The 15,914-nt window shown below is 45.4% G+C and overlaps 1 protein-coding gene across 1 annotated transcript in view; it reads left to right on the top strand.

Annotated features, from left to right (window-relative positions):
• fer1l4 (fer-1 like family member 4) overlaps positions 1-15,914 on the top strand; it is a 261,986-nt gene that overhangs the window by 39,992 nt on the left and 206,080 nt on the right. Inside the window, exons 8-15 of the mRNA XM_080204539.1 lie at positions 2,058-2,115; positions 4,884-5,015; positions 5,926-5,988; positions 6,909-6,993; positions 7,944-8,103; positions 10,336-10,519; positions 10,970-11,156; positions 12,865-13,235. Of these exons, the coding sequence (XP_080060665.1) occupies positions 2,058-2,115; positions 4,884-5,015; positions 5,926-5,988; positions 6,909-6,993; positions 7,944-8,103; positions 10,336-10,519; positions 10,970-11,156; positions 12,865-13,235 (1,240 nt within the window). The remainder of the gene's footprint in view (positions 1-2,057; positions 2,116-4,883; positions 5,016-5,925; positions 5,989-6,908; positions 6,994-7,943; positions 8,104-10,335; positions 10,520-10,969; positions 11,157-12,864; positions 13,236-15,914) is intronic.

Below are 15,914 nucleotides of genomic sequence, written 5' to 3'. Positions count from 1 at the left end.
TGAGATCATGACTGATCTGATATGATAATCCTCACTCCACTTCCCAGTTCATCCCCATACAGGAAGGATGTGCTAACACTCGAGGGGGAATAGAGGAGATTGACGAGGATGTTTCCTGGGATGGAGCATTTGAGCTGTAAGGGGAGACTGAATAGGATTGAATTGTTTATTCTAGAGCAGAGAAGGCTGAGGGTGGACGTGATTGAGGTATATAAGATTTTGCTTTTTCACTCACAGGATGGTGGGTTCTAAAGTTCAGCATTACTCTGGCTGAGCGTGCTTGCTGATCCTTGGTATAGTTGAGTTTGTCTTGCAATGACACAGATAGGGAGAGGGTAGGTGGCACTGTTGACATTTAAGATGGTGATGAGGTGTGGCAGGCGTGGGTCTTGAGTGGGGGCTGGAGTGTGAGGAGCATGGCAGAGAGCGGGGAAACATGGTAATTGGGGCTGGAGGGGAGGATGGCCTCCTTACAGGTGTTGGCAAAGGCCGAAGTGGCTGGGTGAGAGATGAAGGTTGGGAGGATGTGTGTGTGTGGGGGTCCAGTAAAAGACCGCATGAGGCTCACTTACCTTGGCTGAGCGAAGAAGGTCATTCATCTTCTTGCGCCACTGCTGCCCAGTTGCCCTCTGTAATGAGCTGGCTCTCACCAGGATTGCCACTGAATTCAGTCAGGGATGGAGACCTTGGTGGGAGGCCTTCTCTTGGAGTGGGGGGTGGGTATAGTGCTTCCCACTTCTGCTTCAGTCCATCCAGCAGTCTGGTGAGCGTTTACTCAGAGAAATGCAGTATGGGCTTCCTGGCTACCATCACCTGCAGTCGCTGTGGAACAAGGTTCTGGGAAGCCGTTTCTATGGAACTCCCCAGTGACAGGTGCAATTAAGTATATCTGGGATGGGCAAATCAGAGGCAGTCTGCTGTGAGCATGTTGTGATTCTTGTGCCATAAAAACTTTGGTTTACCAGGCTCAAGATTCAGTCAGAAATTACAACAGAGCTTTCGACAGGATTCACTTCATTTTTCTTGTCAATACCACCACATTTCCAAATTCTGGTATAATTGGCCTCTTGGTAATCACCTAACTGGCACTTTAATCTTTAGCCATGTTGTTGATACTTCCCATATTCTAATATTTGAAGTTTGGAGACCTAGAATGTTTTCTTTCCTATTTGGAATCTTTTCTTGATGTTAACAAAACAAACTCCTGACTCATGGCCAATTTTCTTTTAATGTTTGTGGTTTGTGGTTTTTTTAACAAAAAGAGAAAGCTGTGGTTTGCACACGAAGATTCAAACTGACAACAAGGTTTATTGAGGAGTTGCTGCCTGTACAGAGTACAAACTGAAACTAAAAGCAGGAACTTCTGTACATCCCAATGACATCGCCATCAAATCATATGACCTGCTCTTAAAGCAATCATGCAACTAATTAAATATAGAATATAAACAATATTAGATTTTTAGAATGATATTTTAAATTTTCCTATTTTCACCAAACTTCCACTCTCTGTTCAAAGCTGCCTTCAGGCCAATATGACTGATTTTTTGGAATTGTCCAGTGGGCCCCCTGGTTTGTAGGATATTAGGTGAACATGTGTGGAACTGCATCATCATGGATTCCGGCTGGAACTTTCAGGCTGTTCATGCTGGTGGGATTCCCTGATCCTGCCAAGAGTGCAGCCCCTGAGTTTCCTGGCAGTGTGGAGTGGGAACTCCCATTGACACCAGTGGGATGAGAGTATCCCGCCACCAATGAACAGCGCGTCACCTTCCACTGCTGAGAAAGATGCTGAGGGAGGCCAGAGAATCTCGCTCACCATATTGAGATAAGTTGTGAAATCTTGTTCATTTCTGATCAGCTGTAAAGGAGATTGTCCAATTGAAATTAACACTTTTATTTTGTTCTTCATGACCTGGGAGCAACTAAAATTTCATTTGGAAGCTTTCCCTCCAATCAGGATTTGGTGATGTTTGTTGGTAGGAGTTAATTCCATTAGTTTTTTACACAAATTTTACTCAATTACTGAAATAGTAACTTCAGCATCTTTCCCTTCACAGTCGCTGCAGGTTTTTCACCAAATCAGAACTGGATGTGCCCAGAATACAGAACTTCCAGGTAATGAGTGAGATATAGGGACTAACTCAGAATTTTGAGCTAGAATGCTGGGCAAATGTTAGCTGAGGTTGTCACACACGGACGTCTGTCACACAAGGAGGGGTATCACACCTGGGGGTGTCACACATGGGGTGGGGTGGTGTCACACACTGAGGGTGCCACATACCAGGGGTATCACAGAAGGGGTGTCACACACGGGGGTGGGGGGGGGGGGGGCAGTGTCACACATGGGGGGAGGGGGTGGTGTCACACACGGAGGGTGTCAAACACGAGGCAGTGTCACACATGGGGGGGTGGGGTGATGTAACACACACTGAGGGTGCCATACACGGTGGGGGGGGGGGGGGGGCGGTGGTGCCAGACACGGAGGCTGTAACACATGGGGGTGTCACACACTGACAGTGGGGGTGTCACGGACGGAGTATCACACTGGGGGGAGTGTCACACAAGGGGGGAGTCACACACTGTAGGAACAACACACGGGGGGGCTGTCACACATGGAGGGGGGGGTGTCACACACGGGGGGTGCCACACATGGGGGCAGGTTTCACATATGATGGGTGTCACGCATGGGGGGGTATCACATACGGGGAGGTGTCACACAAGGTAGAGTTAACACACTGGGGGTGTCACACATGGAGGGTGCCACACACTGGGGCTGTCGCAGATGGGGTGTCACAATGGAGGGTGTCACATACAGCGGGTGTAACACACTGAGGGTATGACCCACGAGGGGTGTCACACGTGCGGGGGCTGTGTACACATGGGGATGTCACACATGGAGGGGTGTTGCACGGGGGGTGGGATGTAACACACAGGCTGTCACACACGGGGAGGTGTCACACGGGATGTAAAACACGGGGGTGCCACATTGAAGGATGTCACACACGGGGTGTCACACATGGGGGGGTGTCATACGCGGGGAGTGTCACACATGGGAGATGTCACACACGGACGTTGTGAGACACTGAGGACACTACAAGATCCCACATTGTGTGCTTCTGTTACTGTTTATGATGCCAAATCCTCCTGTGTAGGGAAGCAGTGAAAAAAGAGTTTGAAAATGTTTTGGACAATTTGTAGACTGATTATTTAAAAATAAATGGTGTGATGATGCAAATCCATGTTATCAACACATCGCTGAGATATGATATAACTGTGATTAAATGAGATGTTGTCATAAGTTTGTAGTACACCTGTAGGTCAAAGTTGAGACTGAAGATTAGCCATGATGGTATTGAACAGTAAAGCAAGCTCGAGGGTTGAATGGCCTCCTCCTGCTTCAAATATGAATTAAAGGCCAGTTGATAATTGAAGCGTAAATCCCTGTGTAATCTATGAGGATTGTTGCTGCTGTGAAAGGGATGATGATGGAGATTCTCTGCTCCAAGTAGCTGGAGGTAGGATCACCACCGGACCATTGAATCAAGCATCACAGCTAGAATGGGAATCACACCAGGTGTCAAACCCATCGTGATTCTCCCAGCGCCAAAAATAAGCTGTAAATGGAATTTACACATCATTACCGGCACTCTGCTCAGTGCTCAGGCCTCCCAGCTGGTTGGCTGCCGGACTCTCTCCAGGGATGTGGGACAGGTGCGGACAAATGTGGACCTTCTGCCTTGAATGCTGTGGGTGGGGTGGGACAAAGAGGTAAGTGCTGTGCCCATATGGCCCCCTACCACTGGCAGGCTGCAGAGGAAGGGTACCCCAAGGGTTCTGGGGGGAAGGGGTTGACCTGGGAACTCTCCCCTCAGATGTCCCTTCTAGTCCTGGGAAAACTGGAGGTCACTCAGTATGGTGATCTCAGGCAGCTCCCTGTTTAAGATCTTCATTCCTGTCTGTGTACTGTGAAAAGTCTCACACCATCAGGTTAAAGTCCAACAGGTTTATTTGATAGTAAATGCCACGAACTTTCAGAACACTGTCCCTTTGTCAGGTGAGTGGAGGGTTCTGATCAGAAACAGAGCATATAAAGGCACACACAGTTTACAGAATACTGATTAGAATGTGAGTCTTTACAGCTAATCTGCTATTCAAGTCTTAAAGGTGCAGACAATGTGAGTGGAGATAGCATTAAGCGTAGCTAAAGAGATGCGTAAGCGAGACCTTTAGGATCTTTAGGCCCTCGTCACTTTAATATCTATGTTCCTTGGACACCTGGGAGCCTTCAAAATCACACTCCATACTACAGAAGGTCTTGCCCTTTCTCTCAGAAGCCCCAGCTGAGAGGAAACCCTTATGGGGCCCTCAGTTTGGAGGAGATGTCAGATTCAGCAGGGGGTTTTCCTTTTGTAAGCTGAGTGAGCAGCAGATGCAGTCTGGTCCCTTTGATCTACTCTGAGTGACAGCTGATTTGATTGGCATTTCTGAAAATCTTATCAAAGCTCAGAGATTACTTTTTTTATCTGACTACAAAGTTTACTGTTTGAAAATCACAGGGCAAAATGTTGAACCTTTTCCACAATCTTGGATAAATGATCTAACTCAAAGTCGAAAAACGTGGAGTGAAATTTATGGGGGATTCCACTGCCAAGATTTCCTCTCCTCCATGTGTGAGAGGCTGCCTCGATATTGTGACTGTGTTCACATGTAGCTTGTCGGGTGAGGAGAGAACTAGCCTCAGTTTCCCGTCCAGCTGATAGATATTGGGGAGGTGTAAACAGGCTAGACATATTACCCCGTGTGAAACAGAAGCAAGACACAAGTCGAATGGTACCACCCCCATGCTTCACTTCTCTCTGACTGACTGCTTGATTATTCCGTAGATAACAGTTAACATACTTGAGGCACGAAAATTAATTGGAGTGAACATTGACCCAGTGGTTTACGTGAAGGTGGCAGATGAAAAGAAGCACACAGCGACGCAGAAATCCACCAACTGCCCATTTTATAATGAGGTAAATCCAGTAATTAGCTAAACAGCAATCAGTTGGATCTTTCTTAAACCAGTATACACCATCCTGTCCCTTTGTCAAATGAGGGTTAGTGACCATGGTATTGGGGTCACGGGGTTAGTGACCGTGGTATTGGGGTGAGGGTCATGGAAGAGGGAGATCAGAGCCAGAGCAAGTGAATGGTTTTCAATAGCTACGATGCCAGGACCCTCGATTTGAGTGCCTGGTAGTGAGGGCCCCACTCTCTCTATGGCCATCTGAAAGTGTGGGAGGCCAGTTCAGCACCTATTTAGTCTCAAAGGACCTACTGTATCATGCCCAATGCAATGAGTGTCAATTACCCATTCATTAGGGAGATGTTAATTAGAGGAAGGACTTAATGAGGGAGGAATTGAGGGGAAGTGGCCAGTGAGGGGAAGTAGCCCAGACACAAGGCACTGTAGCACAGTCATTAGCACTGCTGCTTCACAGCTCCAGGGACGTGGGTTTGATTCCCGGCCTGGGTCGCTGCCTGTGTGGAGTTTGCACATTCTCCTCATGTCTCCGTGGGTTTTCTCTGGGTGCTCTGGTTTCCTCCCACAGTCCAAAGATGTGCAGGTTAGGTTAATTGACTTTGCTAAAATTGCCCCTTAGCGTCCTGAGATGTGTAGATTAGAGGGATTATTGGGTAAAATATGTAGGGATATGAGGGTAAGGCCTGGGTGGGATTGTGGTCGGTGCACAATTGATGGGCTGAATGGCCTCTTCTGTACTGTAGGGTTTCTATGATTTCTAAGGCCTCTCCCACCATTGCATGGGCCTGCTCACCATGTCTTCTTACTTTAACTCTATTTCTCTGTCCGGAGTTGCTGCCAAACTAGCACTTTTTTTCTGTTTTTGTGACAATAAATAATCACATCTCTTTTCTTCCTAGTACTTTGTTTTTGAATTCCAAGAGCCACCAGCTGTCTTGTTCGATAAAATTATTGAAATTATTGTAAGTATGGAACTGTGACTAGTACTTGAAATATTTTAATTTTTAATTATTTAAGTTCTAACTCAAGATATGGGAAGTGCGGTACTTCTTCACTGTGCCAGGAATGCGGGTTTGATTCCTGGCTTGGGTCACTGAATGGAGCTTGCACATTCTCCTCGTGATCCCATACATGGGTTTCCTCCGGGTGCTGCGATTTCCTCCCTTCTGAAAACAAACTGGTTAGGTGGATTGGCCATGCTAAATTCTGCCTCAGTGTACCCGAACAGGCCCCAGAATGTGGCAACTAGGGGATTTTCACAGTAACCTCATTGCAGTGTTAATGTAAGCTTACTTGTGACTAATAAACTTTAACTTGGTTTTGATTTGAGATGTCTCCAGGGGAAATGAGTTGATTGAATTGTTGATTGTTTTATTTAGGTTTTCAACCTTGGGACATGGCTCTGATTTCCCCAGAGTTCTCCCCAGACTCTGGAGTCTGACAATTCCAAAGTAATCATCATCCAGGATCCATACACTATTGTTCTGAGTAGGGCTATTCTCAAACAATTGGGGGCAGGAATCCTGATGGACTTTTCTCCTCTGGGAAGCAGATATGCACAAGTGAGGCTGCTACAGATTCTCAAACGAGACCAAGACCTGCTAACTTCTTGCTCAGTGGTTGTGAATCAACAGTCTGGAGGTTGATTCAGAAACTCATCTGAGTTCTTCAAAGAATAGGCCATTATTGAGGTTAAACTAATCAGTGAAGGTGATTAAATTAAACCCCAGTCAATTCCAACAATTTTGTGTTTTAAAAGCCTAGATTGCAGGTGGAAGGGAAATTTGAGGGTGCTTCAGAGTTTCACCATGTATGGAAAGATTGCTTTTAATAGAAGCACTGGCAACACTTTGGCTTCTGGCTGATTTTATTTGTGTTCTAGGTTGTTCATGCCAAAAGAATCCCATTCACTGGAGTTCAGCTGGGAACGTTTAAGATTGATGCAGGAACAGTTTACCAACAGCCAGGTAACCGGATTCACTTTGCGTACATCAATGCTAAGTCCACTTCCTGCATCTAACGTGCTGAGGATAGGATCTCACATCTTTACCAAGTTGCATCAAACTAGCTGATATCCAGAAATACGGTGGGTGCAGGGAGAGATACAAATCACCTTTTGTCCAGTGTGTTTCCTTTCTTCGCTCCATTCTGGAACTGGACTTCCTGACACTTCATCAACTTATAGCAAGTTTCACAATGCTGTCAACACTGGCTGGGAAGGAGAGCTTTGCAGATGTGTAAAAGGACATATTCAAACTGGGGAACTCTCAAACTGCAGTATAACTCATATCTTGTCAGCTACAGTTCTCTGTCTAACTCCGATAATGTTGTATAGTGTAATACATATAGATATACACCTAGACTGCAGTATAATGATATTGTATTGTCTGTTTCTCTTGTTTAAAGTTGTTTAATTGAAATGGTCTGACTACAGATTCTGAGCTTTGAATTCGCAATTTGTCGTATCATTTACATTGTTTCATTCAAAGGGTTGGATAATTCCTTTTTTTTTGCTGAATGAGATGATGCTGAACTACCCAGCTAGCCTCGATGAGCCTTCAGCACACTGCATTATTCCAATCGATCCCCTTCCCCTCACTGTATAATTGTTCTGTTTATAAATCCCAGTTTACTCATTCCCCAGCTGCTGACAGGAATTAATAGTTTACATTAACATTTACATTTTGTTAATCCTTTCCACTAATTACAAACTTTTATCAAGTTCACTTCAGAGTCTCTTTTTTGTAAAGATTCTCTGCTTAAATTCTTGAAATGATTTTGCTTCCTCACTCACTACCCCCTCAAGGGCAAATGATTAATGTTAAAACCAGAATACGTCCATATATCTATCATGATTCTATTTCCCCTTAATAAAATACCATCAGAAAATTATTAAATATTCTTCTGGTTTTGTCAGATCATAAGTTCTTACAGAAATGGGCAACTCTTACTGACCCTAAAGACACCAAAGGTGGCATCAGAGGATTTGTAAAGTGTTCAATCACTGTAATGGCGAAAGGAGATTCTCAGAGCTCGCTCCCAGCTGCCATCAGTAATCAGGATGAAGATGTTGAAAAGTAAGTAAAAGCTGGAGGTAAATCAGGTCTTTCCCTGGACTGCTGTGTGTTGGGAACATTGTGAAAAGTAAGAGTGGCACCAATGAAATAATTCTTTTGGTGCAGTGTGCAATTTGAGTGAATCATTTTAAATAATGCTGTTTTATATTTGCAATTACAAGATACATAATTAAAGCATCTCAAATACTCAAACTCTTCACCAATAGAAATGACTAGGGGACCGGAGAGTGAGCAAGAGGATTGGCTCAAACCTGAGTCAAAAAGATGACTTTTGAAAAGATCAAAGAATATTGGGAAGAGGATTACAGAGATAAGGAGAACGCAGTTGTAAACTTTACCACAAACGCTAGAATGAGAGGAACATAAAAGGTGCCAGAGGAGATGTTATGCTGGAGGAATATGAGAGAAAGGGTAGTCTGAGGCTAGGGAAGAATTTAAATTTAAAATTTTAATGTGTTGGTCAACATGACTCCAATGAGAACAGGATGATGGGCGAACGTGGTCTGTTGAGGTATAGGGTAAGGGTGTCTGGAGGGTAGGTAGGGAGGGGATAGCGGAACATGGGCGGGGTGTTTTGATGGAGAGGGTATGGGTTTCTGAGGAGGTTTTGGAGGTTGGGTAATGGGAGCCAGGAATTGTGTGTGAAAAATGAACAGGGAAAGGAAAGTAGTCAATGTCGCGAGAGTGGAGTTGTTGGCAAGAATTGAAAATATCGCTTTAGGCTTCCAAAAGGAGAGAGTTTTTATGTATTATGTATTCTTGGACAGTTTGCACCTTATAGGAAATGATGATATACCTGTGAGGCAAATGAAAGGATCCACAGAGGACGTAATCTTATTGGTTCGTCACGTTGGTTGATTGATGTGGTGAGCTTGTGAGATCGTGGGAGGCGAAAAATAGGCTCATGCCTAGTTTCTCATCTCTTGTGACATTGCTGGCCGTGGATTATTCAGGGCAAGAGGCTAATTTAAATATTTAAATATTATTAGTGATTCTGGGACCCTGTCGATAGGGTACACTTATCTTAACAGCTTTGCTGGTGGAGGTCCTCACCAGTGAGGATCACGTACAGTGATCAGCAACAGGGACCAGATGTGACGGCCTCCTCGGTGGGAGCAGAGGCCATTGACGCCTATCCAGGTGGTTGGGGGAAGTGCCCTTTGGGGGAAGTGCCCTTTGGGATTGGGACCCTGGCCCTCTGGACACCAGGCAGTGCCAAAAGGCATGGCCTAAGGGGAGGGGACTGAAGAGGAGGTTGTGTGAGGAGAGCTGCGTACGCTGCAATTGGGGATCGCTGGACTGGGAGGGCAAACAGGGGCTGTGGGGGGGAGGGGGGAGGGGAGGGGAGGGGGTGGTGAGGGGGGCGTCAGATTCCCAGTGCTTGGTCTACACTTCACACAGTGAATACACTGGGGCAGACTGCAAAACTGTGGAGAAGGAACCTCCAGTGAAATTGACATCTCCTTTCTGTCAGAGGGCTTAGAACATGGAACACTACAGCACAAACACGCCCTTCGGCCCACGAGTTCCGCCGATCACATCAATTCCTACCAATCCATAGACCTATCTATAACCCCCAATCCTATTAAATCCCATATGCTCATCCAGAAGTCTTTTAAAAGACCCCAGCGAGTTCACCTCCGCCACCACTGATGGCAGCCGATTCCATTCACTCACCACCCTCTGAGTGAAAAACTTACCCCTAACATCACTTCTGTACTTGCCTCCCCGCACCTTAAATCTGTGTCCTCTTGTAGCGACCATTTCAACCTGGGGAAATAGCCTCTGAGAATCCACCCTATCTATTCCTCTCAACATTTTATAAACCTCTATCAGATTGCCTCTCAACCTTCGTCTCTCCAGGGAGAAGAGTCCCAGCTCCCTCAACCTGTCTTCAAAAGGCATGTCTCCCAATCCAGGCAACATCCTTGTAAATCTCCTCTGTACCCTTTCAATAGCTTCTACGTCCTTCCTATAGTGAGGCGACCAGAACTGCGCACAGTACTCCAAGTGAGGCCTGACAAGGGTCTTATAAAGACTTCACAGAGGTCTGCTCTCACCTGCAGCTTCTGACAGAGAAAGGGAAATCTCTGCTGCAGAATGGAGTGCTGCAATGAAATTAAAGCCTACCAGGTGACCAGGTGATTCTTTTCAACTTTGATAGGTTCATACATTATGGTGCTCGACTCTCCATTTTGTTTTCCTATTGAGAAACTTCTTGTTGTGTTGTAGGAATCTTTTGCTTCCAAAACAAATTCCAGCTGAGAGGCCCTGGGCAAAGTTCTACATCAAGATTTACAAGGCGCAAGATCTCCCCAGTATGAACTCAGGATTCATGGGGAGTTTATCAAAAATTCTAGGAGAATATAAAGCTTTCATTGATCCTTATGTTCAAGTCACCTTTGCAGGACAGCAGGTAAAGATATTAAACCTATTCTTGTTGAAAAAGGGGATGTCAGTTTGTTAGAGTTGAACCTTTGTTAACTGGAGCACTTTAATGTTACTGCCTGATTAGTTGCCACATCGAGATATAAACATTGAAAAGTAAAAGGCTGGGAAAGACCTATTGGCTCATCAAGCTGCTTCAACCCTTCCCATGCACAGCAACCATGACATTACTAGGAAGATATCAAAGCAGAAAAACAGATCAGGAGTACCACACCTGGCTGTTATATTTTTGAGTTATGCAGAGATAATCTGCATTAACAACCAGCTATTTCCAATCCAGGGACACAGCACAAACAAGGAGGCGAGCATGATGTTGGTATTATTTAGTGAATAGCTTTCTCACCCTGTTAGCTGTCTGACACTCAGTGGGAAATTCACTAGAGCAAGTTCCTTGATGGAAGAATCTTCTCTCCCACAGGGAGAGACATCAGTGGAAAGCAACACAACTAATCCGGAATGGAATGAACAAATCACTTTTGTTGAGATGTTTCCTTCACTTGCTCGACGTATCAAGGTTCAAGTCATCGATGATGCTAAAATCAATGATGTTGCTGTTGCAACTCACTTCATCGATTTGCAGCAGATATCCGATGCTGGGATTAATGGTGAGTCCAAAAGGAAATTCATTGTTCACACTTCCCTCTGTTTTTCTGAGTGAAATCTCTTCTACTTCTGAAAGTGCGACATCTTGGATTACCTTTAACGTATTTCTAGAGAATAAAACTCTATAACTTTCAAAGCTTTTTTGTGTTCTCTATTTTATGGTCTCCTAGTCTGAGGAAAGACATCCTTGCTACTGCGGGAATCCAGCGAAGGTTCATCTTCCAGGTTCCTGGAATGACAGGACTGACATATGAAGAGAGACTGGATTGACTGGACTTGTACTCACTGGAATTTAAAAGAATGAGAGGGGATCTCATAGAAACATATAAAATCCTGATGGGACTGGATGGCTAGATGCAGGAAGAATGTTCCCGATGTTGGGGAAGTGCAGGACTCAGGGCCACAGTCTAAGAAAAAGGAGTAAGCCATTCAGGACTGAGATGAGGAAGAACTTCTTCATTCAGAGAGTTGTGAACCTGTAGAATTCTCTACCACAGAAAGCTGTAGGGGCCAGTTCATTAGATATGTTCAAGAGGGAGCTAGACATGGCCCTTGTGGTTAAAGGGATCAAGGGGCATGGAGAGAAAGTGGGAATGGGATGCTGAAAGTGCATGATCAGCCATGATCATACTGAATGGTGGAACAGGCTCAAAGGGCTGAATGACCTCCTCTTGCACCTATTCTCCGAGTTTCTATGAATAATCCTGGACTCATTAATAACATTGGTCCAGTAAAATAACTAATGCAATCAGCGCACCTATCATTGGACCCAGTGGACAGAATTCAGACGGGTTTAAAATGGGTGAGTGTTAAATAGACAAGGATTAAACAGAAGAGGATATAACAGGTAAATATTAATCAGCAGGTATAAACAGATGAGTGTAATTGAGTTTACCCTGATGAATGAGGTTAAACTGACCTGAACTGTGCTTATTTCTTCTCTAAATATCTTGTTCTTTCTAAGTTTTTCCAAATATACACCATAACACAGGCGACTGCACTGACACTGTGTTCGATCCATGATAGCTAATAGCAGCAGGAGTAGGCCATAAGACCTCTTGAGTCCCTCAGCAAGTGGCCAATTCAGTTGTGGTCTTAATTCTTCTTCTTTCCTGTTTGCCTTTGACTCCTGTATTGATCAGAGATCTGTCTACCTCAGCTTTGAAAAGATTCAATGATCCAGCCTCCATTGCTCTCTGTGAAAGAGCTTCCACAGATTAATGACCCTCTGAGAGGAAAAAAAACCCTCCTTATCTCCATCTTAAATGGGAGACTTCTTATTTTGAAACTGCGCATTAGCTCTAGATTCCCCCGAGAGAGGAAATGCCTCTCAATATCGACCCTGTCAACCCTTGTCTGAATCTTGTTTGTCTCAATACGATCACCTCTCATTTTTCTAAACTCTAATGGGTAAAGGCCCAACCTGCTCCTCCTTGCCTCATAAGACATACTCCTTCATCTCAGGAATCAGCCTCATGAACTTTCCTTGAACTGTTGCCAATGTTGAATCGAGAATTGAGGGAATTTTGAAAGTTTTGTTCATTCACTACCTGTTCAGCCACTTCTTAAAAGTCTTGAGGACACATGCCATCAGGTCCAGGAAACTTGTCAGCCATTGTTTCCATTCTTGCCTTGAAAAACTCCTTACTGAAACTTCACTTTCCTTCTTGCAAACTCACCTCCCAGGTTACCTTTGTCTATATCTTGCAGCTGGATTTCACCCCACCTTCGGCCCTGCCTGGATTCATCTTTATGGCTCACCTCAGAACTCTGTGCTAATGGATGCCCACAAAAACCTGAATGAGGGTCTGAGAGAGGGGATATTTTACAGAGGGCGATTACTTATGGCGGTGACAGTGGAAGTATTCAGCTCAATCTCAGCTATTCAAGGTGCCAAAGGCAAAAATCTGAAGAGTGCCTTAAACAAACTCAAACTGAAAAAAAAAAGCAAAAAATCAAAATCCAAGTCTAAAGCTAAAGAGGAAACCAGCGGCCAAAATGAAGATGAGGATGGGGCAACTCCCCAAGAGCAGCCGAGTGCAGTAGAGGTTGAAGTGGAAGAAATCCACCCAGTCCCAGAGGTCAGTTTAATAACAAATCTGTTGTGGTACCTTTCTGTTCTCTGCCTTTCATTCACATCTGCTATTGGCTGCTTTTTTTCTGCCAGTTCTTGTTGGGTAATCCAGTAGAACTCTGATAATTCTTTGGCCCATTAATCTTCTTTCCTTTTCATAAAATAGTCAGCCTCCCAACTCCTGGAGATGACCCTCAATCCTCTCTATAGAAAGCCATCTGGTTAATAGGAGATAGACTAATAGCCTAGGCTGGGAACCTACCCTGGGGACATAAGAACATAAGAAATAGGAGCAGGAGTAGGCCATCTGGCCCTTCGAGCCTGCCCCGCCATTCAATAAGATCATGGCTGATCTGTCGTGGCTCAGTTCCACTTTCCTGCCCTCTCCCCATAACCCTTAATCCCCTCTCTTATCAAAAACCCATCAACCTGCTTCTTAAAAATATTTAGCGAGGCAGACTCCACCACTTCAACGGGCAGAGAATTCCAGAGATTCACCACCCTTTGAGTGAAGAAGTTCCTCCTCAACTCCGTTCTAAACTGTCCCCCCCTTTATCTTGAGGCTGTGCCCCCTAGTCCTACTGTCTTTTTTGAGTGGGAAGAGTCTCTCCACCTCTACCCTATCCATCCCATTCATCATCTTATACGTCTCAATGAGATCTCCCCTCATTCTTCTAAACTCTAACGAGTACAAGCCTAGTTTATTCAGCCTCTCCTCATAGCTCAACCCCCTCAACTCCGGTATCAGCCTAGTAAACCTCCTCTGCACTCCCTCCAAGGCCAAAATATCTTTGCGCAGGTGCGGCGCCCAAAACTGCACACAGTACTCCAGCTGCGGCCTCACCAATGCCCTATACAGCTGCAGCAAGACCTCCCTACTTTTATATTCAATCCCCCTCGCTATGAAGGCCAGCATCCCATTCGCCTTCCTGACCACCTGCTGCACCTGCAAGCTGGGTTTTTGCCACTCATGCACAAGGACCCCGAGGTCCCTCTGCACCGTCGCCTGCTGCAGTTTTTCGCCACGTAAGTAATAGTCCTTCCTACCATTCTTCCTACCAAAGTGGACCACCTCACACTTGCCAACATTAAATTCCATTTGCCAGTTCCTGGCCCATTCGCCCAGCCTATCTAGATCCTTCTGCAGACTCTCCACACCCTCCGCACAATTTGCCGTTCCCCCAATCTTGGTGTCATCAGCAAATTTTGACACCCTACACTCGGTTCCCTCCTCCAGATCATCTATATAAATGGTAAAAAGCTGAGGCCCCAGCACCGACCCCTGGGGCACTCCACTAGTCACCATCCGCCAATCCGAATAGCACCCGTTGACCCCCACTCTCTGCCTCCTATTTGACAACCAATCCTCTATCCACGCTAACACCCTATCCCCAACTCCATGTCCCCTTACCTTCTGCAATAACCTCTTATGAGGTACTTTGTCAAACGCCTTCTGAAAATCCAGAAAGACCACATCCACCGGCTCTCCTCTATCCACCGCCCTAGACACATCCTCATAGAACTCCAGTAAATTTGTCAGACACGACTTCCCTTTAATGAAACCGTGCTGCGTCTGCTCTATCAAGCAATTCCCTTCAAGATGCCTCGCAATTTCCTCCTTAATGACGGATTCTAACATTTTACCTACCACAGACGTTAAACTAACCGGCCTATAATTCCCCGCCTTTTGCCTGGCACCCTTCTTAAACAACGGCGTAACATTAGCCGTTTTCCAATCTTCCGGCACTTCCCCGGAATCCAGCGACGTCTGGAAAGTAACCACCAAGGCATCCACTATAACGTCCGCCATTTCTTTCAGAACCCTCGGATGCATTCCATCCGGTCCTGGGGACTTGTCCACAAACAGCCCCTCCAGTCTGTCGAGCCTCTCTAGTAACAGTAATGTCATTAAGACCCTCCAGTCCTACCACCTTTCCATCGCTAACACCCGGCAAATTATTCACATCCTCCTCCGTGAAGACAGAAACAAAAAAGTTATTCAATACCTTAGCCATATCCCCATCCCCTACCACTAGGTCCCCTTTCTCATCCTCTAAAGGACCAACGTTCACCCTAGCCAGCCTCTTCCTTTTTATATATTTATAAAAACTCTTGCTATCCTTTTTTATATTAAGTGCTAGCCCAGCTTCATAGTTTCTCCCACCCTCCTTTATCAACTTCTTTGTCAATCTTTGTTGACATTTAAACCTCTCCCAATCCTCTTCTCGCCCACTACTCTTTAGCTACTCTAAATTCCTCCGCTTTTAATTTAACACTTTCCTTCACCTCATTCGTTATCCACGGCTTATTACCTCTCCTCCTACGGTCCTTTTTGACCATCGGAATAAATTTCTGCTGAGCACCAAGAAAGATCTCCTTAAAGATCCGCCACTGCTCCTCAGCAGACCCTCCCTCCAACGCGCTCCCCCAGTCCACATTCGCCAATTCTTCTCTCATCCTACCGTACTCCCCTCTATTCAAACAAAGTACGCGTGTCCGGGAACCCACTTTCTCCTCCTCCATCTGCACCAGAAACTCCACCATACAATGATCACTCTCCCCAAGAGGATCCTTCACTGCAAGGTCCCTAATTCTACCCGCCTCATTACATAGCACCAGATCCAAGACAGCTCTCTCCCTCGTCGGCTCCAGCACACACTGTTCAAGGAAATTATCCTGGCAGCAT

This window comes from Carcharhinus amblyrhynchos, chromosome 16 (genome assembly GCF_965287045.1).
Source record: "Carcharhinus amblyrhynchos chromosome 16, sCarAmb.v2.hapA, whole genome shotgun sequence".
NCBI classification, from domain to species: Eukaryota; Metazoa; Chordata; class Chondrichthyes; order Carcharhiniformes; family Carcharhinidae; genus Carcharhinus; species Carcharhinus amblyrhynchos.
Note: the sequence above shows the minus strand (reverse complement) of the source record. Positions and strands in the feature narration are given on the sequence as shown.